General features: G+C 44.3%; 1 protein-coding gene across 10 annotated transcripts in view; it reads right to left on the bottom strand.

Annotated features, from left to right (window-relative positions):
- LOC102447280 (maestro heat-like repeat-containing protein family member 1) overlaps window positions 1–22,539 on the bottom strand; it is a 77,125-nt gene extending 54,586 nt beyond the window's left edge. For 7 of the 10 annotated variants that reach the window (XM_075924938.1, XM_075924942.1, XM_075924945.1 and 4 more), the window contains exons 1-10: window positions 22,211–22,539; window positions 17,838–18,048; window positions 14,198–14,283; window positions 9,106–9,224; window positions 8,678–8,806; window positions 5,487–5,649; window positions 3,742–3,834; window positions 2,645–2,799; window positions 593–733; window positions 49–147 (exon numbers count right to left, since the gene is read on the bottom strand). In XM_075924938.1, the coding sequence (XP_075781053.1) occupies window positions 49–147; window positions 593–733; window positions 2,645–2,799; window positions 3,742–3,834; window positions 5,487–5,649; window positions 8,678–8,806; window positions 9,106–9,224; window positions 14,198–14,252 (954 nt within the window). In that variant the 5' untranslated portion in view covers window positions 14,253–14,283; window positions 17,838–18,048; window positions 22,211–22,539. Of the gene's footprint in view, window positions 1–48; window positions 148–592; window positions 734–2,644; window positions 2,800–3,741; window positions 3,835–5,486; window positions 5,650–8,677; window positions 8,807–9,105; window positions 9,225–14,197; window positions 14,284–16,192; window positions 16,307–17,837; window positions 18,049–22,210 lie in introns of those variants that run through there. The other 3 variants (XM_075924941.1, XM_075924939.1, XM_075924940.1) reach the window with 3 other exon arrangements.
- Between the last annotated feature and the right edge of the window lie 343 nt (window positions 22,540–22,882).

Raw genomic sequence — 22,882 nt, 5'->3', positions numbered from 1 at the left:
AGCAAAGTGATACTAGTTTCCATTCCTGATTGGTGTCAACTTCCTTACTTGTGCGAAGAGAGAACTAAGAATATTGTCAAGACTCTGGTACAGCCTCTTACTCCATTTCTGGTGGCACAGTACAGCATGCAGAAGATGGCATAGGCACTGTGGAAAAAGAAGAACAAAATAATAAGGAATTCTCAAAATAATAATGAACCAATTACCTATGGAACTCATCTAGTTATGAAAGGTTTGCCACATATCCTATCAATGGCTGAATTTACCCTGCGCCTCTCTCTGTACTTCCTGAGTCTCCAGGACAAGAAGCAGAGCATATGCTTCATTCCATAGGCCCTGAATCTATCAGCTGCCACCATGAAGTTCATCTTCTTGTATCCTAGTCTCAGGTGTTTTTTTTTTTTTTTAAAGATTTCCAACCAGTTCATCTATTTCTTATTCTAGATATCAGTCTGAAAGGAGCTGGGCAAGAGACATCACCTAGGCTTGGAATCAATATCTCCCCACAATATGGAAGCAATGGTTCTGTGGCAATGATGGGCAATCTAACTCCTCTAGTCACAAAACATAGGCATACCCTTGGACTGCTCACCTCTGTGACATAAAAATGTTGTATCCTGGTCCCATACTGATGCAGGAGTTGTGAGATCAAACACTGTAGATGATTTTTTAGTGTTTGAACAGACATGATGGAAAACAGCTGTCCGATTACATCCAGCGTGGCTTCCATCACCTACACAGGAGGAAGGAAAAACAAAGAATAAACATTTTCCAAATCAGACTGAGCATAGTGACCAATGTGTCCATGTATTTGCAGCATTGAGATGCCAGGAAATATCTTAATATTGTCACACTGATCTGGGTTTTAACATTACAGCTCCATTGAATACCTGCATTTCAGATTATTTGTCTCTCCCTGCCCTCATTGGGTTAACCTGCATTTTCCCAGCTTGAATGTGATAGTGAAATTTGCTACCTGTATTTTTTAGCTTCTTTGGGTCTTTTTGCTTATTGTTGTGTCCTCACTGGTATTTGCAACACTGTCCAATTTACTGTGCTTTAAAAAGAAAATTCGCCCTCCTCCAAGAGTTAAAAATTGTGATGAAAACTTTTATATATCCCTTTGCCCAGGTCTCTCTTGTTCTGTCTCTTCATGATGTCTGGTGTCCCCTTTATCCCTTCCATGAAGCTAATTTAGCACTTTAGAGTATGTCTACACTGCAAGCTTCTTTTGAAATAAGCTTTTTCGGAAGATATCGTTGGAGCATCTGCACTACAGGGAAGCCTCAAAATTAGTCCAAGGCAGGCTCCCATAATGTGGACGTGTTATCTCAGTTTAGAGCCCCAGGAGGCAGTGGGGAGGAATAACTTTAGAATGGCTTTGGTGAGGAACTATTTCAACATAGCAGCAATGGAGCGTCCTCACACACCCTCTTCCAAAAGAGCTTTTTTGGAAGAGGTGTTATTCCTCGTGGAATGAGGTTTACCAGCGTTGGAAAAAGCCCTCGGTTATTTTGATTTTCTTGCAAAACAACACAACTGCTGCATGGATGCTAGTATTGTTTTTAATGGTGCAATGTAGACACACCCTATTATGCAGTTAGGAGTAATACAGTTATTGAAAACTATCAATAACTTTCATGTGGAACAATGTCCCAAAAGAAGTGACAGAATTTCAATTGCTTAAGTTATTTCACATTCACCAAACCATGGGAAGCATGGAGAAAAACCTTGCATTGGTACCAGGGATAGGTAAAATGACCTAACAGGTCTTTCCCAACTTTAACTTCTATTTATGATAAAAGGTTAAGGATGAACCATTTTTGCTGAAATTTTGCTCACACCCCATCTCAAACAAAAAAAAAAATCACGTTCCTGGCATGGCGAATTTAAGTCTAAATAGTTGAAGTTATACCCAACTGAAAATTTTACAAAGGAAAATACCAGTCAAACCTACTTGTGTTACGTACAGTTCCACTATACTTGGTAACATGTTAGATGAATGTTCCTACTAAAATTATCAGTCTTGAAATTGTTAACAATTTTGAAATTTGAACCGTCATGATTAGTCTACAGTGATAATGTCCAGACAAGATAAAATGAACAGCTAAAACCTCACAGAGGTATTGTTTTAAGCTGTCTCTTAATAACTCAGGGAGATTTGGATCTTCACAACCCTGAAGGCTGGAAAATTAATGTTGTTTCCTAAAAAGTGAATGCTCAATTCCCCCAGAAATCATGAAGGCATTAGAAACAGAATGGCGTCCTAGCGCAGCCTCACTCACTTTCACACCCTGCTTTGTTCTCCCATGGCGGCTTCCTTTACACCAAAAATGAGGCCACATTTTCAGAGGCAGAAACAGATGTGAAGGAAGTTTGTCCTGCCTAATATGTGACTGTACTGTAGATAAATTAGGGATCAGAGAGTATGAAAAATCAGAACAGTGGGTGCTTTTTATTGTGTCTGTATAAAAAGCCCTGAATGTAAGGGGCTATAAAATTGGAACATTGGGTCACCCTAAGACAAGTGGACTATTCAACCCATAGCACAGGCTTTCAGACTCCTTTCACCTGTACACATTCGCTCTCCAAGCCCTACACATATACTGAAAACCACTCAGGGCCCAAGATTTTCCCTCCTCACCTTCCCCTTCGCAGTTGGGAACCACTTGTTGAAAAACACCAGGAAAGTCACGTAGGCTTTGGCAGCTGCTGTTTCTCCGGTAATGTCGAGCTTCTTAGCTCCTTGTGGTGGCTCAGCAAGGTACCTTGATGCACACTTGGCAAGTCCTCTTAGTACTGCATGGAGAGCCAAAGATTGTTATTGTACTCCACAGCTCGTAATAATCAGTGTCATTCTGGAAAGTTCTGTGGGGTCTATCACTGAAATGAAGAATATCCACATATTTTGCAAAGGCTTTGGAAAACAATTTCCTTTAATTCATAACTACTCTCCTTTAAACTCTGCTGGAAACCCAGGACACGTGTACATGATTCAACCTTTGCAAGTTTAATTGTCAAGAGGAAATGGGGCTTAACCACTCTGCACCTCCGAGAAAAAAAAACCATGACAATTCTCAGACCCAACATCTTACTTGGTAAAGAAGTCTCATTGACTGAGGATTTCAAAGTAAACGGTAATCTTTAATCCAAACCTAGCAGTGTAGACGTCAAGAGAAAATGTTTCAAACTCTGGCCCAGGGCACTGAATCCAAATGACTTTTTTCTGGACTTTATGACTATATGCACTTTTCACATTCACTGTCTTCCTAACCATAGTTCCATGCTCTGTCAGCCTCCACTGACTTCTCTAGCCTCCACTGACTTCATTTATATATCTCCAAATGAAATTTAGTATGTCCCTCCTAATGTATGAAAATCTCCCTGGGACTCACTTCAATAGATTTCTCTGACCTGTATATTCAGCTACTCCCCCTTTCTCATTCCCACTCTTCCATCCTTGCCCTAAGAAAACATATAGGCTAAGTAGGGTTCACTTAGTACCAGCTGGGCCTTAGTTGGGGAAGAAGTGGGTATAAGGAGCTTCTCTTCCCCTCAGTGTGTACTCTGCATAAGGCTGGCAGAACAGCAATCACTGTGCTCAGGCAAGCACATATTAATTTCCCCCTCCCCTCCTTCCTCCTCACACATCAGAAAGCCAATAAGGAAAGTCTGTGGGAAATGAGATCCAGACCTAGGAATGGAAAAATCCCTAAATACAAGGGAACTTGAAATTCTCACCATCACTAAATACCAGCATATATTCTTCTGACTCTACCAAGGGTAGGGCTGGAAGGACACAGTCCCACATTGCACCTATGTAGGGAGCCATTACTGGAAGAGAGGAGAGGAAAACACAATCAGCTTTGTTTCCAGCTGGAATGTTGCTTTTTGTCCCATGGGAGATTTGCTTGAAGGAATTCCATCTGCTTGACAGCCCCACTACAGAGCAATGGAGCACGCATGTAAAAGGGATAGACAACTCTATGCATTTTTGATAGATATGGCTCAATATCCTCCCTACAAGCAGATATTGCTGGTGGGCAGTTCCAAGTGGGCTGATACCTTAGTAAACAGCTCCTCAAGTAGCAGTTTTATAAAAAAAAAAATGTCAGAAACCTTATGATGTAAAAGACTCTCCCCTCATTATCTACTAACAGAGAGGACAGAGGTTTATCCATCTGTGGCCTAGAAATATACCCAGATCACTTTTCAGACAGCTGTACCTACCCCTTCTCATCATGATAGTTTCCAACCTCTTCCTGCATCTTCCACCAATACCCACTGGATCCCTTCTCCTCCTCCCACTCCTTCAAAAGCTTCCTTTCCTGGCACCAGAAACAGATCCTTCCCCTCAAGCCTCCCTGGTCTCCAACCTTCCTAGTGGTCAGTGGCTCCTGCAAGAAGCCAGGTTTTATCACTGAGCAATATGGTCTTTACCAAACTGGTGTACCCGCTGTAGCCACAAGCTAAACTCAAATGAGGGTATAAAACCACAAGGGTGCAGGACTTACCTTGCACCATAAGGGCCAGAGAGTCTACCTTTAAGGCACATGTTTGTGGTGGAGGCAGTGTTCAAGGAGTTTGAGGAAGGAGAGTTATATGCTGCACTGTCCCTTTGGATGGTGCAGCCTATTCAGCTCTGCAGTCCAGTGCAATTGTGGGTCAGGGGCTTGTTCCTTTTGGGGTGACTTGCAACCCAGGTGGCACGTGGAAAGAGCAGCCTGAGCAGCCCACTTCATCAAGCACAAACTGCTTCTCCCCACTGACATAGCCACAATAAGGCTATGGACAGTCTGTCCTCAAAAGGATGAGAGGAAGCTCCTTCAGGAGTGAATGGGGTAGGGCAGAGAGGTGGAAAATCCTGCCTTTCCCACCACTTTGCTACAAAAAATGGAACGCTAGAAAACCAGGAAGGTTTTAGCTTAAATGGGAGTTTTAATGCCTCTTCATGTCTCCATCCAACTCTTTGTGCTGGGATGCCCAGCTGGACGACAGCTGCTATAATGCAGCATGGCCAGGATCTCCACACTATACTGCCTCTCTTCACCAAGAGGGCTGATCATGCTCCATTATGGAAGATGTAATCAAGCAGCTGATCCCAGGTCATAGACAAGAATGTGAATCTGATGAGCCAACTACGACTCCCACGAGGCAAAACCACCCTCATTTTCAGCAAAATCCTTAGGTTCTGGAGCTAAAATGTTTTGGCAAAAAACAAATAACCCCTTTCAACTTCCCCTTCCCCTCCAAATCTACCAAGGAAAACAGACACTTTTAATGAAAAAATAATTTAGTCACAAACCCAGTTTCTTGTTGAAAACCAGTTTAGGTGGAAAATTTTTGATCAACCACAGTGTAGGGCTCATTATCAGAAGGGCTCATAAGAAAAGCTAAGGTAATTGAGACATGTTTAGTAGGGTCATATGAAACACTTTCCAATCTAACAAGAAAGTCAGACAACAGGAAGTTCAGAAAGATGGTACCACTGAGTTGACAGAGCTTCTCCACAGCACAGAGGACTTGGTGGAGCGGCAGGACTTTTGACTGGAATCTCTCTTGCAGTGTGGCCACGACCTCTCCTGGACAGTGCTTACCAACGGCCACTATAATGGCAATGGCAGCCTCCTCAAATTCCTCCTTCAGTTCCTTGATCAGCACAGAGAAATTCATGCCTCATTACATGCACTCAGAATTACATGTGGTGGACTCGTCTCTGTGGAATCATTACCATCAGAAAAAAGAGTCCAAGAGACGGGTAAGGAAGTGAACAGCTTCAGCTGAGATCAGGAAACCTTGCCCCCATGTTTGGGGAACAAGAACTGAGGGATAGGGTGGGGGGAAATAATGCAACCCTATGACGGAACTAGAAAAGTGAGCAATCTGATTGACTTAGGGTATGTCTACACTGCAACACTATTTTGAAATAACTAGTGATATTCCAAAATACCGTAGTCCACTTCTACACAGCAGACAGTTATTTTGAAATATTATCAAAATACTGTCAAGCTAGAGGATTTCTTATTCTGACCCTGTAACCCTCATTGTACGAAGAGTTAAGGGAAGTCGGAGGAAGATTGCCCTGTATCACAATAAGTGCTGTGTAGATGCTCACTATTTCAAAATAGCAATTGACGTAGCTCACTTTATGTAGTTTATGCCAAATTAATCCCAGTGTAGACACAGCCTTAGTTATTACAGTCCTGTGGTCTCACAGTTATAGCATCATGAATCAAATTCATCTTTGGGACCTTATTTTCCAGCTACAGGTTGATAATTCCCATTGAAATCAATGCTAATGAGGAAATAAGTTTGTTTAAACAATGAGAATGGGCGTTTCCAGGGCAGGCATTGCTTTCCTATAATTATCCATGACAAAAAATAATAAAATAGGATTCGATTTTGATTAGGGATGTTAGATATAGTGTAATTGAATAGTCGTGTAACCGCATGAAATCTTAACAGTTACGCAACTATTTGATATTCCTCGGGGGTGAGGCCAGCAGCCAGTGCACTCCTGACCCCTCTCCCAGGGAGCCCCCTGCCACCCTGCGCTGCTGCCTCTCTATCAGAGGCAGCAGCAGGGGGTGGCAGGTGGGAGCCAGTCTGCGAGGGGAGCCAGTTTAAAAACCAGTTCCCCATGCAGACTGCCTGCCTGTCATCCCACACTGATACAGGCAGAGCTCCTTGTGAAGAGAGGCTGCTGCAGGGGTGCAGGGGCAGGGGGAGATTGCCACAAAGCAGCCTCTGTCCATGGGGAGTTGGACCACCCTAGGACAGGGGCTGCTGCCAGGGACCACCTCTGTCCACAGTGGGCTCAGTCCACCACAGACAGACACAGCTTCACATCAGCCTCCTCCACCCACCCCTGGTGCTGCTTTCTCGGATAGAGGCAGCAGTGTGGGGAGGGAGGGAAGCTTTAAAGCTGGCTCCCCCCCATCACTGGCTTATGCCTGTCCCCACCTTTGCTGACTCTGCTTAAAGCCAGCTCTTCATGGGCATCAAGCTCCCCACTGCCCCACCTTGCTGCCTCTGATACAGAGGCAACAAGTTGGTGGGGAGTGTGTGTGGTCAATAAGATTAACCAGTAAACCAAGGCTTATTGGTTAATCGTGTAGTGGACTACATGTTATATAGTTGCTAAAGCAGGGGTGGGGAATAATTTTTGCCCAGGGGCCACTTCAAAAATTTGTGTAGCCGCCCTGGACCACCCTGGAAGGGGCAGGACCTAAACAGGAAGAGGCGGAGCCACCCCACCTCAAGGCCATGATTGGTCCCTTTGCCCTCCCTTCCAACTAGGCACCCGTGCCCTGGAAGGGGCTTGGCACACTCCCCCTCCCTCAGGTCAATCAGGGGGAGTGCAGGAAGCCTTCTCCCGCCCTGTGAGGAGCACGTGGCACTTTGAAGTGCCACAGGCAACTAGCAGGGCCAGGGCAGGACGAAGGAAGCTTTAGCTCTCCCGCCCCCAGGCCCTGATTGGCCTGGGGGCAGGGAAGCACATGAAGACTCCTCCTACCCTATTCCTGCCCTGCAAAGAGCACACGGCATTTCAAAGTGCTATGTGCTCCTCACAGGGCGGGGTGCAGAGGGCGGAGGACAGAGGAAACTTTGCACGCTCCTCCTGCCGCCAGGCCAATCAGGTCTCGGGGGCGGGGGAGCACGTGAAGTCTCCTCCTGCTCTGTGAGTAGCGTGCGGTGCTTCAAAAAGGCTTGGGGGGTGGGAGAGTGGCAGGGCCTCCACAGGCTGGATCAACCCACTTGGCGGGTCGGATGCGGCCCACGGATCCCCTTTTGCCCACCCCTGCCATAAACAGAATAATGGCCAATGCTAGAATATAATTTTGCCAAACATAACTCAGAGTCTGTTCTAGTTCAGTTCAGCTACTGAAAAAAACCTGAATATGTTTACTTAACTCATGAGAGCTGATAAAGTCTGTTATCATATGGGTTTTAGAAACATGTCACATGACATGCCCAGGACACTTATGCTCATCCTTTCTTGTTCATGGTAGGGATGTGAACGGGTAGCCAAGTACATGGTTAACTGATGATCTTGCCTGCATCAGAAGCAGCAGGGGGAGAAGAGGTGGGAGTTGGTGCGTTTGAGTGATGGCTGCCATGGAGCCACCTGCCCCCCCTCCACCCATGCTGATGTCTCTGATACCAAGGCGGCAGCACGGGCAGAGGTGGCAGCCTGGAGCCTGTACACACAGGGAGCCAGCTTTCAAGTTCACTCCTCATGCATATTCGCTTCTGATGAGCCAACTCTCTCCCCCCTACACACACACACACACACACACACATACACATACTGCTGCCTCTGTGTGTTCAAGGCACTCTGTATCAGAGACAGCAATGGGGGGAGCGGTTGGCTGGGCAGGAGCCAGTACATGTAGTACAGAGGCAGTAGGGTGGGATGGGGTGCAAGGGCTGGTGTTCCCAGGGAGATGGCTTAAAAGCCAGCTCCCTGTGAGCATGGGTTCCCACCTCCTGCCCCCGCCCCCACTTGTAAACGTGTATCTTCTGAAAACTTTAGTATTTACACAATTAAAAACATTTTAACATCCCTAGTTCATGGTACTATTACATAGAGAGATAGCACGATGTGCTGACTAAGACTTGGAATTCTGGATTCAGTTCTGAGTCCCTCTTTGTCGCGTACATCTTATGCTATTACCTTATCCTTGATGACAGTGATGGAGGTGATGTCAACCAGCCGCTGGGCCAGGTCACTATGCAGATGGGTGATAGCACTGATTTTTCTTTCTAGGTTTCTCAAGATGTGGAGCTCGTGCTCCACAGATGACTGCAAGGAGGACAGAACACAGTGAACTGGGTTGATATTTGGCAAAGTGAAAATGTAACATAGTTTCTTACAAATTCTGGGGATTATGATATCATTCCAGCTACTGGGATAGATGGGATGGATCAAGAGAGAAGGAAACAGAATATATGGGAAACATGAGAGGGAAACAGACTGAATCAAATCAAGTAAGTGGAGGGATGGGATGAATCATAAGTGAGGGGAAAAGTTGGCTTATATGGGAGAATGACAGCGGCTGGGTAATATAAACTGTTTTTGCATTGCACAGAGACTGTTCATACCAAATCGCGGCTTTCAAGATATTCTAGGATGCACTTTATCTCCACCTCCTCATTGTCTGAGTCAGCGAGCTCGGTTACTACTTCTCCCTTCCCCAAAGCCTTTTGGAACATTTTTGTGGCTGACAAAAAGAAAGAAAGTTAGTGTTTGTTTAAAAGACTGGTACTCTCCTCTCCCCTGTCAAGCAGGGCGAAAACGCAGTAAAACACACAGTCTCACACGATCAGTTCCTCTGGAAACGTTCCCTACATTCTGGACTAAATCCTTAGGTGCTTTCAATCCATTGACTTCAGTGGAGCAATGCCAATTTACTCTGGCCAAGGACCAGTCACTCCCTGTCCAAAATTGTTAATGACACAATGGAATATAGAAGTTTCACACTATCATGATCCTGCAAATGCCTCTAATTTGTAATGCAAAGAAGCCAATGAATAGTCTGGAAAGGAAACATAATCCCTATGACAGGGACAGTGTTATACAAATGAAGGGATTTTTAGTTCTCAATGAGACAATATAGAACACATAGCGCATGAGCATATGGGCATGATCCAAAGCACACTGAAGTTAATGGAAAGATTCCCATTAACTAGAACTGCATGAATAATGGACTTTTCACTTCACTGACAATTCTGAGAAAAGAAAAACAATGTTTTGGATTGAACCACAACTAAGATTTAAATAAATTTTTAGGTGAATTGAAAAGTCAGAAAATAATGAGTTCAGGTCAAATGAAACATTTTTGTTTTGACAATGTTAAACTGTTTTTATTATTTTCCAGTGTTTTGTCACCTCATTGAAATAAATCTGGCAAATTCAACATGAACTTGCTAAATGTTGCCACACTTGAATTTTTTGCTGAAAAAAAAATTCAGTCAAAAATGTTTTGTCCAGCTGTACCACTGATTCCCCTAGATTCTGTGACATTTGAATTGCAACAAGTTGCAACTCAATAAGTCAGAGGATTTCACAGAAAAAAAGAAAAACTAAACAAGCAGTTATGAAAAAACTAAAAATAATATTTATTTTGACTAGACCTCTAGATAGGTAAGCAGCGAAATGCTTTGAAAACTTTACATAAGAAGTGCTTCTAAAAATCAAAGTATTATTCATGTATTTTAATTCATTATAAATATCTATCAATCTATGTCCCAGAGACACGCTTCTTATGACAGGGATAGTGCAGATATTACCCATAAAACTTCAAAGCAAAGTTAACCTAAAGCAGAATATCATTAATTTCAAGGGTGAGAACAGGGCCACCACTTGGAAATAGAAAAGATGGGCCTGGAGCTGAACCTCCTCCCTTTTCAATACACCACCTAGGTTTGGCCACCAAACTCACAGATTTAAGGGACACACACTACTTCAGCCAGAATAGCCTTTATTCTGAGGTACCATGGCTATAAAGAACCCTGAAGTTAGTTTTCAGAAGTATAGAGGGAGAGGGGAAATAAAATTATGCTGAAGTAAAAAGTAAGATTTAAAGATCACAGGATACTTTCTTCCACTATTTGATCTGAGGAAGTGGGTCTGGCCCACGAAAGCTCATCATCTAATAAACCATCTTGTTAGTCTTTAAAGTGCTACATTGTCCTGCATTTTGCTTCAACTACCCCAGACTAACACGGCTACATTTCTATCACTAGGATACATTTGCTGTCCCTAGTTTGGGTACATGAGGACACTAATAATTTCCGTTGCCTTTCTCTGGATCAGCTCTGTTTCTGCTTTTTCTTTTTTGATGTGCTCAAGTGATACATAATTTTTAAATCAAATTCTTCTCTCAGTTCCAGAAGAGTAAATCCAGAGTAATCTTATTAAAAACCAGTTGTGTTACCCTGCCCCTTCTTTGGCCCTGTGGGGCCCCCAGCAGGCAACTGGTAGGAGCAACCCCTGTCTGTGACAGGCCCAGCCCAGCCCTACCACTTCAAGTTACATGCTGACGCCCCAGCACCCAGCTGCAGGCCTGGCAGCGAAGCCTCTCTCAGAGTGGGGCTGGCAGCCCTTGCTGATCCCATTCCTGGGGAGGCTTTGCTATGAGATCTGCAGTATGAAGCTCAGTGGTTTGAGCATTGGCCTGCTAAATCCAGGGTTGTGAGTTCAATCCTTGAGGGGGCCTTTTAGGCATCTGGGACAAATCTGTCAGGGATGGTACTTGGTCCTGCCTTGAGGGCAGGGGACTGGATTCAATGATCTCTCAAGGTCCTTTCCAGTTCTATGAGATAGGCATATCTCCATGTATTATTATTATTTATATTGCTAGGCCCACAGTGTGTGTAACCATGTAGGATTTCTAGCAGTTACACAGTTACATTTTTAAATGAATTTTTACATCCCTTTTATGTAGGTTACCATTCCTGATGTCTGATTTGTGTCCATTTATCCTTTGGCATAGATGCTGTCGGGTTTGGCCAATGTACATAGCAGAGGGCATATACATGCCACTTGACGGCATGTATCATTAGTGGATGTGCAGGGGAATGAGCCCCTGATGGTGTGGCTTATGTGTTTAGGTCCTGTGACTTTGGCTGCACCCACAACCATTTCCAATTTGGGGACAATTTATACTTTCAAGTTAGCATCACTACTATGGGCACCCACATGGCCACACAATATGCCAACATTTTTAGGGCTGACCTCGAAAAACATTTCCTCAGCTCCTATACTCTACTACCACTCCTCTACTTACACCATATTGATGACATTTCATCATATGGACCCACGGGAAGGAGGCCCTTGAAGAATTCCACAGGGATTTCAACAATTTCCAAGCTACCATCGCCTTAGCCTGGAACAATCCACACAAGTTCCTGTCTACTTCAGTAATAAATAATGATAGTCAGTTAACAGCACCCTATTCTGGAAACCCTCTGATTACAATTGCAACCACCACCACCAGATGGATTTGAACCTGGGATTGCTGGAGCTTAGTGTAGGAACCTTTTCATCTTGAGCTATAAAGCCAGCTCACTTTCAGCTTAGGCTTATTCTTATCTCTTGCTGTACATGGTCTAAGTGCCACTACATGGGACAGTGAACCACACTAGGTTTGTGGGTTACACTATTCTCATCTACATGCCTCTAGCTTCCATCCAGAACACACCACATGATCAGTTGTGTATAGCCAAGCCTTAAGACATAACTGTATCTGCTCCAATCCCTCAGAGACAAAAACCTTTAAGATCTTTATCAGTCATTCTTTTTAATGCTTAAAAATACCCCCACAGCTGAAGTGAAGAAACAGACTGAGGCTGTGTCTACACTCCGGAGTTTTTTTTCCCGGGATACTGGAGGTATCCCAGAAAAATTCTGCTGCGTCCAGGGAATGCTCTGCTCTTCCGAAATTTTTTTCGGAAAAGCAGACGAGCTTTTTTGGTATCCTTGTAAACCTCGTTTTACGAGGAAGAAGAGATGTTCAAAAAAAGGGTTTTTTTCCCCCTGACATTTGGGCTAGTGTAGAGAGGCCAAATATCAGAAAAGCCTGTTCCGAAAAAAGAAGCGGAAAAAGCTACACAAATTGCAAACTGCAATTTGTGTTGCTTTTTCTGGAAGATCAGAATAGTGTAGACGTAGCCTGACAGAGCCAGAGGAGTATCCAGAAGTCACTTGCTTCAGGACAGGCCCCACAAGGAAAATAACAAAACACCACCTATTATCATCTACAGCCCCTTCTAAAATTCCTCCAGTGCATCATTGAGAATTTACAACCTATTCTGGAAAAAAATCCTTCATTCTCATAGACCTTAGGAGGCAGGTCAATCCTGGCCTACAATCAGCCCCTCAGACTGAATCAAATACTTACCAGCAGCCACATATTGCACCACAGAAATATTTACCCAGGAACATATCTCTGCAACAAACCTCATTGCCAACTCTGTCCACATATCTATTATAGCAACACCATCACAGGACCTAACCACATAAGCTGCAACATGAGGGGCACATCCACCTGCATATCCACTAATGTGATCTATGCCATCAAGTACCAGCAATGCCCCTCTGCCATGCATATTGGCCAAATTGAACCAAACGATAAACAGTCACAAATCAGATATCAGGAATGGTAACATATACAAACCTTAAGGGGTGTGTCTAGACAGCACCCTTCTGTTGGAATAAGCTATGCAAATTGCGTAGCGCAAATTGCGTAGCTTATTCCGAATCTAGGTCAAAAGAGTTTATTTTGTGTAGATAGTGCCAAATTTCAAAATAAGGCACTATTCTGACAAATCCCTTAACCCTCATGGAATGCTATTTTGGGAAATAGCGAGTGCATTTAAAAACATGGAGTTGCTATTTCAGGATACTTTCTGCAGTCTAGACATGCCAGGAGGAACTAACCTCACTGAACATTCAGTAATGGATTTAAAAGTAGCTATCCTACAAAAAAATTTCAAAACCCCAATTACAATGGGAGACCAGCTGAACTGGAATTCATTTGCAAATTCAATACTATCAGTTTAGGGCTGAATAATAATCTTGACTGGTTAACACATTACAAAGGCAATTTCCTCTCTCTTGATTCCCCCTTTTCCATATCAACTGCTGTAAATGAGCCACTTCTACTCTGACTTGATTAGCCTCATTCACACAAGTACCCTCTTTCTTTGGTTGTCCTTATATAAACTCTGTAAACTGCCTCTGTAAACTCCACTCCAATTCATCTGATGAAGTGGGTTTTACCCACAAAAGCTTAAGCCCTAATAAATCTGTCTCAAAGGTGACACTGGATTCCTCATTGCTTTTGCAGATACAGACTAACATGGCTACCCCTCTGAAGCTTCTGTTATCCTGAAACCAAACACAATGTTTAAGGTCAACAATGTATTTAATAGCAGACGTATATAGTGGCAGTAACAATATTCTCCATTTTGTTTTCTCTCCTTCCATAAAAACACCTCTGACAGGTTTTGCTTGTTCTGTGGAGGTGAGACAATAACTCGGTGTTGAAGTCCTATTAGGGAGATTTCTGAGGTGAAGACGAAATACTCAAGTTTGAAGTTTGGCTTTGGATATTGGATCATTCAGACTCACTCAAAGGCACTTCCCCATCTTTTCACTTCTTTTATAGTATCAAACAAGTGATTTGCCTACTTTCTGGCCTGGTATGAATGTGCTTCTCTTTTCCTTCTGCCCGAGTTGGACACATTCTCTTCCTTTTCAATCTCCTATTTTCCTCTCTTCAGACAAAATCAGAAGGAAAATAAAGATGTCAAGACAATTTAGAAAAAGGTCTTTGTGAGCACATTAGCATAAAACAGAATTGACTCTGTTATATCTACAGCACTTTCAAGATGTAAAGTGTAATGCAAATACTCTTCATCATTAACAATAACAATAGTTATTTAACTATTACAGGAAATAATAATACCTCTAAAATCCAGTGGCTCGTCTACATTGGCCCCTTTTCCGGAAGGGGCATGCTAATTTTTCAGATCGTAATAGGGAAATCCGCGGGGGATTTAAATATCCCCCGCGGCATTTAAATAAAAATGTACGCCGCTTTTTTCCAACTTTTAGAAAAGCCGGAAAAGACCGTCTGCACTGGCCCCGATCCGGCCCGATCCTCCGGAAAAAAGCCCTTTTCCGGAGGATCTCTTATTCTTTGAAGTAGGAATAAGAGATCCTCCGGAAAAGGGCTTTTTTCCGGAGGATCGGGCCGAATGGGGGCCAGTGTAGACGCTCTTTTCCGGCTTTTCTAAAAGCCGGAAAAAAGCGGCGGACATTTTTATTTAAATGCCGCGGGGGATATTTAAATCCCCCGCGGATTTCCCTATTACGATCTGAAAAATTAGCATGCCCCTTCCGGAAAAGGGGCCAATGTAGACAAGCCCCAGGACTCTCTGGTCGGGCAACATCTGTGGTCTGGCAGGAACTCAGATACTGTTGGACTAGTGACTCCTGGCTGATCAGGGCTGATGTCAAGGAGCGCAGCCCCAGTCAGGGGCCAGGGCTAGCACAGTGGGGAGTGCAGCCTAGGCTGGAGCTGGCATGGTGAGAGGCATAGCCTCAGTCAGGGCTGGCATGGTGCAGGAGCGCAGTCCCAGCCAGGACTGGAGTCAGCTGCACGTGCAGCCTGGGCCAGTACCGGGGGCATGAGAGCACAGCCCCAGCTGGGGCTGGAGGCAGTGGGGTGAGCCCCGGTGTGGGGCTGGCACTGCGGAAGAATGCAGCGCCGGCCTGGCATGCCCGGTGGAGGGCTGGAGGCAGTGGCAGGCAGCAGGGAGTGCAGCCGCACCCAGCAGCAGAGCCTACAGCCAGGTAGGGAGCCTTGACCTCCCCTCATCCGGCAAACTCGATTGTTCGGGATGACTCAGGTCCCAAGGGTGCTGGACAAGGGAGGTCCAAACTGGACCAGGTATGTTAGCCAACTTTGTGATATTACAATGTTATCAACTTCCTGTTTTGAGATAGTATTAAGTTAGCAAGGACCAATACATTGCAATATAGAATTATGACAAAGTCCAACATACCACATGAGAGCACGGGACAAACCCTAACAAGCCATATGGCCACAGAATGTGGATACATAATTTCTTAAATGTACTGTAATGCACAATTCTGCACTGGCTAAATCATATGGAGTAATGGCCAATGAATTATATATTATCTGATCCAAAGACTATTCCATCCCTACTTGCTCATCACATGATTTAATGAGACAGTATTAGGTAGATTAGACACACACTGTAGATGTTTAAAAACTAAAACAGAAATAATAATTAATGTGAAAGTGTCTCCTTCGAACACTGACATATTTGGATGATTGTACATCCCAATGTGTGGGAATGATCAATCCCAGTCAGTTATACCTACTCTAATTAGGTACGGAAAGAAGGCAAATATATTATTATTATTTTACACTGATACTGTGGTAGTGACTAATGACATCAGTTAGGTCATAACAGCATTGTATACAGGATAAATGTATAGTATGTGACATCCAATGAGTTTATAGTCTAACAGACAATAGAAAACAGGAAGATAAAGGTAAGACAAGGTAATAAAAACAATAGTGTGTGTGTATTTTAGGACCGACTAGTTGTAAATAAAAATTGTAAACAATCAGGAGCAGTTCTCAGAGCTCACCACAGAAATGTATAAAAGAAAAATGCCCAAAGTCACAGGTCTTGCTTTAATAATATCCCGTTGCCCCCTTTAGATCCAAGTGGCTGGTCAAATTTTAGGGCCCTGGAGATGTAGCTGTTGGAAGAAGAAATTGAGGGAATCTGGCATTGTCTTTGAAGCATGTTTGCTTATTTATATGGAATGTACAAAATCTGAGTGCAGAAGGGATCAAGAACAAAAAATAAAGTGCAATTTCATAGCTTATAGCCCCTCTCAGCCTCTGTAGCCAAAATCTCACCCAAAATTCTCCAGGTCACACTGTGCTCACACGCTAGTGGTTGGCTTTCTTTCCTTTTGTCTCTGCATGTAGGTATTCTGTCTGTTCTCCATTTCCATAAGTTTTGCCTTCCATTGTGTACACACACAAAATGAACAATATTCAAAGCTGCTCTGCCTGCCTACACAGTCCAAATTCCTGGATTTTTCACAGTCCCCTTTTGTTTTAGATTGGAGGCTTCTGATTATGTAAATTGAAGGCTGTGTTTATACTCAGTTCAAAGAGGTTTGTGATAAGTGCAGTCACCAGTACCTCTTCAGCATAATGCTCCTTTCTTTTCCAGTAAAAACTACTCAAGTCTTAGAGCTAATTAACATTTTGTCGAACTGCTATACTACCTCTCATTCAGTAGCAGTGATCCTCTTGACATCATAATCAAGTGACAAATGCCTAGAGTAATTCTCAAGAAATCCTGCCTACTTTTAGCCATTGATGCAGCCAGGTTCGAACATGGCAATGCTTAAGGTTCTCTGTTAAATTAGTGCAGTCATTTATGATGACAGAATTGTCTAATGGTTAGGGAAGAAGGGAACCCAGGAAACCCAGGTCTACAACCCTATTCTTTCCCAAACTTCTTGTATAACCTTTTGCACATCTCTTTCTGCCTTTGTTCTAATGCTGTAAAATGGGGATAACACTTTCTTAACTCACAAATACATTAGAGATTATGAGGAATGCAGAAGCTACAATAATGGAGACCAGATAAGTATCTAAGGCTATGTCTAGACTACATCCTTCTTTTGGGAGAGGGGTGTAAATTAGACATATTGAAATTGCAAATGAAGCCGGGATGTGAATTTACCGCGCTTCATTTGCATAATCGTGTCATGGCGTTTTTTTGAAAAATGCTATTTCAAAAGTGAAAGTCTAGACACGGTTCTTTCAAAAGAAAAACCTTTTTTGAAAGACAAGGTAAATCTCATTTTTTGGCTTTTCTTTTAGAAAGAACCGTGTCTAAATTGCGGTTTCACTTTTGAAATAGCGTTTTTCAAAAAAATGCCATGACGCGATTATGCAAATGAAGCACAGGAAATTCAAATCCCAGCTTCATTTGCAATTGCAATATGTCTAATTTACATCCCTCTTTCGAAAGAGGGATGTAGTTTAGATGTACCCAAAAGATAGCTCCCCCAGCCCACCATCTCTGAACAAACCTCTTCGATAAGTGTCCAATATGAAGAAAGCAAAGAGACGCCTTCTCAAACCTCATTCAACCCAGTAATCAGATTTCTCTTTCCTGAGACATAAAGATTATTTATAAGAAACCATTTTAAATGTATTTATCAACTGTTCTCACTGCCATTTGCTTTAAAAAAAAAAGTTACTTACTTGTAACTGGAGTTCTTCGAAATGATTCTGCATATTCACATGTATGGGTAATGGCTGACCAGTGCAAGCTAAGTGCCAAACCTTCTCTAAGCAGTGCCTGTTTGAGCGCTCCTCCTGCTGCGCCTCTGAGAGTCAGGCTACATAAAGGATGCTGCACCCTCTACTGCCTCAGTTGCTTCCACCACTGACCCAGAGGCACCAAAATAGGACTCTGGGGGTGGAAAAAGGGAAAGATGAGTAAGAAGGTGCAGAGGCCTCTCAAAGAAGTAAACAAAGCAAACAAACCTCATTTCTTCTTCAAATGGCTCTGCATATTCCCACTTATGTGTAATTTGGCAAGCAGTGCTAAAGTCAGAAGGTGGTTCAGAGTCCTAATTATATAATGATTGCAGCACTGTGCCACCAAAACTATCATTTTATCTTGAAGCCAAATCCAAAGTATGATGTTTAGTAAATACAGGCAGTCCCCAACTTACGCGGATCCAACTTACATCGGATTCGCACTTACAAACGGGGCTTTTCTCGCCCCGGAGCTCACGGGCGGCGGGTCGCCACCCGTGTCCTCTGGGGAGAGAAAAGCTTCTCCCGGTCTCCCTGGTCTGCTGGGGGGGTCCTGCAAAGCCACTGGACCCCCCCAGCAGACCAAGGACACCCGAGCAAAGCCGCCGCCTGGGTGGCTTTGCTCCCGGGCAAACGAGCAAAGCCGCCCAGGTGGCGGCTTTGCTCTGGTGTCCCTGGTCTGCTGGGGGGGTCCAGCGGCTTTGCTGGACCCCCCCCAGAAGACCAGGGGGACAGGAGCAAAGCCTTGGAGCACGCCCGCAGCGGGACAGCCCGGGCGCGCTTGGGCTGTCCCTTGCTGCAGTCCCTTGCTGGCAATGAATGTAAAGTGGCGGTGCCTCCACCTGGCTGGCCTTGTACACACACTGGTGCCTTAAGAGCCTCCAGGAATATACAGGCAGTCCCCGAGTTACGCGGATCTTACTTATGTCGGATCCGCAGTTACGAACGGGGATTTTCTCGCCCCGGAGGACTCGAGCGGCGGGACGCCTGGTCCTGCCGCCCGCCTCCCCCGGGGCGAGAAAAGCTGCTCCCCGTCTCCCTGGTCTGCTGCGGGAGCCAGCAGACCAGGGAGACGGGGAGCAAAGCGGCAGAGGACCCAGGGCCGGACCCGCGGCCGCTTCCAGATCAGCTGGAAGCGCCGCGGGTCCGGCCCGGGTCCTCCGCCGCTTTGCTCCGCGTCTCCCTGGTCTGCTGGGGGGGGGATGCAGCTAGTGCCCCCCCCCCGCAGCAGACCAGGGAGATGTGGAGCAAAGCCCGGGGCCTGTGGTAGAGCAGGTGGGGCGCTGCTGGTTGGTCCCGCAGCACCGCTCCTTGGCGCTGCTGGACCAACCCGGCAGCACCCCAGCTACTCTGCCCCAGGAGTCCTGATTCAGCCGCTGCTGATCAGTTTCAGCAGTGACTGAATCAGGACGCCTGGGGCAGAGCAGCTGGGGTGCTGCTGGGTTGGTTCAGTAGCACCGAGGAGCGGCCGCGCTACTGGACCAACCCAGCAGCACCCCAGCTGCTCTGCCCCAGGCGTCCCCAAGTTAGCCGCTGCTGAAACTGACCAGCGGCTGACTACAGGAAGCCCGAGGCAGAGTTGCTCTGCCCCGGGCTTCCTGGAATCAGCTGCTGATCAGTTTCAGCAGCAACTGACTTGGGGATGCCTGGGGTTCTTAAGTTGAATCTGTATGTAAGTCAGAACTGGTGTCCAGATTCAGCGGCTGAATCTGGATGCCAGTTCCGACTTACATACAGATTCAACTTAAGAACAAACCTACAGTCCCTATCTTGTACGTAACCCGGGGACTGCCTGTACTCATTCCAACATAAATCTAGATCTAATTCCAGAACAACTACAAATCATATACATCTAATAGAACACTTTAAAATTAACCATCTTTACTTAACTAAACAGGGATTAACAGAATTAGAAGTGAATAGCATTAACAAAACACATAATAACTGAAGCTTATATAACTAGACAACAGTGACCCCGCCCCAGAGTGTGCACACCCCTAGACTCAGTCCCAGACACTTGTTTGTGTTGGCGCGCTGATGTTGCAGCTGTAGTGAGGATTTGGTCCAGGCTAAACAGCAGCTCTGTCCCAGGCAGCACTTTTCCAACAAGGCCCAAACTTACTGCCTCATGCTATGCCTATGGGAAGCAGCCTGCTAACTCCCAGTTCCAACAGGCATCTAGTAGCTGCACTCCAACAGCCACTCCACTGGGTCAATGTCCTTGGCGGCAGCAGCCTGGCTCCCCTTTTGGTTCCAAACTCCAAGGCAGAGTCCCAGACTGCCAGGCCTCTTTCTTCAAGCACATGGAGCGAGAGCCCTCTCCCCTTCTGATTCCTTCCTTCCTTTTTTCCCAAGGGCTCATGGGAATTGTAGTCTGGATTGTAGCACACAGGGTCTTCTCAGAGGCCCCTTTAGTAAGAGAACTACACATAAATGGCAGATTGGCTATCGAGGCATGGGATTTGCTCATCCTTCTGCTTCATGTTAGAGGAACAGCAAAGACAATATGAAAGTATGAAAACCACTCACAAGGTAGCTTATAGAGTTTGTTTGGCACCTTAAATGGGCTCACGAAACTCACAGCCTTAGCAGGTTGCAAGAGGCATCCAATATGGGTAAAGACACCCTACTCCTTGAAGGAGGGATGTTTAATACAGGATGTGACTGACACCTCTTGCACGGCAACTGAAGAGAAGGTCAAAATGGATGCCACACAATCAAATTAACTTGTGGAAATGCAAAGGATGCTCAGAAAGATGATGCAGCAGCAATGCCCAAATGCTTGACAAACCAGGACCAAAGTCAACATCCACCTCACCCTGCTCAAAAAAAGAAAAGCACTAATACCTCCTCTTCTTTTTCTGACAACCGCTGTTTCAGCTGCGCATGGATCTGATAAAATTGGAGCCAGAGAATCTTCAGCCACCAGGTCCTTATCAATCAAGAACACCACTTTTATAGCCATAAGGTATAGTATTAAAAAATGCAGGTGGTAGACCCGCCTCAGACCACAGAGCCTTTTTAATTTTACTCAGTTGGGCTTCAATCACAGCCGGTGACAATACTCTACTGTCTAATTGTGTGCTGTGTGAAAAAAATATTTCCTTTTATCAGTTTATCATCTTGTATTGAATATCCCCTTGGGTTGTGTATCATGAGACAGGGGAAACAGGAATGATGGAAATAGCAGTCTTCCTGAGGCAAGATAGACGCTGCATCGCATCAGATACTGTAAACCCTTTGTTTAGAAGTTATTAACCCGAGGTGCCTGATATATATATGTGCTGCTATAGGTTAGCAGCATGAAAAATAGGCTACAGTGGCTCTTAGCAAGAACCAATCTGTATGAATAATTTTGCATCCAAGATCCATTCTGCATGAGCAGAAATGCTTTCATTATTTATTTATTTATTTCAATGAACACAGTTTGTTGTGTGTATTTAAACATTTTCCTCCAGGGTTTGCAAGCCAAGCATTATGATGTTGTGTTCAGGCATGAGAATCAGTGAGTGCAAATAACTTATGTAGCTTCATTTCCCCAGGCAAGTGAAATGGAAAGGAGTAAATAGTATAAATGATGAAAAGTATGGATCAGCACAAAATCAAGTCCTGAATCCAAATGATGCTCAGGTGCTTGGGGTGTATTTTTTGAAGCCAGATTCACCGTTTGTGGTGGAGCCATCTTCTCTACAGCAGCCAAACTGAAATTCTGAATCTGAACATTTCTGAGCTTCTGTGAAACACATATTGAAAACTGGGAAAAGGTTGGTTTTGTAAGCTCATCCAATCTGCTGTATATTACTGATAAAACCATACAAAATTCTGTCCAGACTTTTCCTCAGATTTGGTTGCTCCCAGCTCAGTGAAAGTGCACTCTCTTCAATTCATTCTGGCTGTTTCTAGACTACACAGTTCTTCCGGGAAAAGATACGCAAATTGCAAACCACAATTTGCATATGTTTTTCTGCTTCTTTTTTCAGAAGAGGCTTTTCTGACATTTGGCCCATCTACACTGGGCCAAATTTGGGGAAAAAACCCTTTTTTGGAACATCCCTTCTTCCTCGTAAAACGAGGTTTACAGGGATGCTGAAAAACCACGTCTGCTCTAACAAAAAATTTTTCAGAAGAATAGACACGTTCCTTGGATGCGGCAGAGTTTTTCCAGGATACCGAACTCTGCAGTCTAGACGTTCCCCCTCTTTATTAGTTAAGATCAAATTGTACATCCCCATGTTGGGTACTTCTAGAACCTCTAAGAAACATATCATGTTTGTAATTTAGAAATGAGTGAAACTAGTTCTTAAAATGCTTACCGTTATTGTCTCAAAACTTCTGCGTCTCTCCTACTCAGTAAACCTTTCCCTCCCTTTTGCAGTCTGTACTAAAATCAGGCTCCGCATACAGCATATACATTTCTGAGGTAAACTGAAGGATGATCACTTTTTACTTGAAGGGAAAAACTGTTTGAGGCAGATCCTCAGCTGGTGTAAATCAACATAGCTCCCTTGATCCTAAGGGAGCTACACTAATTTACACCAGCTGAGGATCTGGTCCTAAATATTTATTAGGTCTTTGGTCTTTTCAAAGCAGAGTTCACTAGAACTATTATAGGAATATCCAGTGTCTACCCACGCAACCAGCTGAATTCTGGTGACATCCGTTGTCAGGATAGGTCATAATAGATTTCCATACTGTTGCTAGGAGATCCGCTATAAGACTTCTATAACAGGTTCTTCTGTTAGTCATCTCAGCTCTCCCCTCACTCGATTAAAGTTACTGGTATAAAACCAATGTTAAAGGTGCATCAAATCCAGCAAAGAGAATACAAGATTTGGGAATTGGGCACCCTTGGAGTGGAGCAGTCCAATCAATCAATCTGGTAGTCTGAAATGCTCAACATTTTTATTTGTATTGTACTAGTATGGGCCATGATGCTATTGTGCTTTTCACTACAGAAACACAATTACCTTCCCAAGTTTCCTCTT

The sequence above is a fragment of the Pelodiscus sinensis genome, chromosome 3 (genome assembly GCF_049634645.1).
Source record: "Pelodiscus sinensis isolate JC-2024 chromosome 3, ASM4963464v1, whole genome shotgun sequence".
Classification (NCBI taxonomy): domain Eukaryota; kingdom Metazoa; phylum Chordata; order Testudines; family Trionychidae; genus Pelodiscus; species Pelodiscus sinensis.
This window is presented reverse-complemented; position numbering and strand designations above follow the sequence as displayed.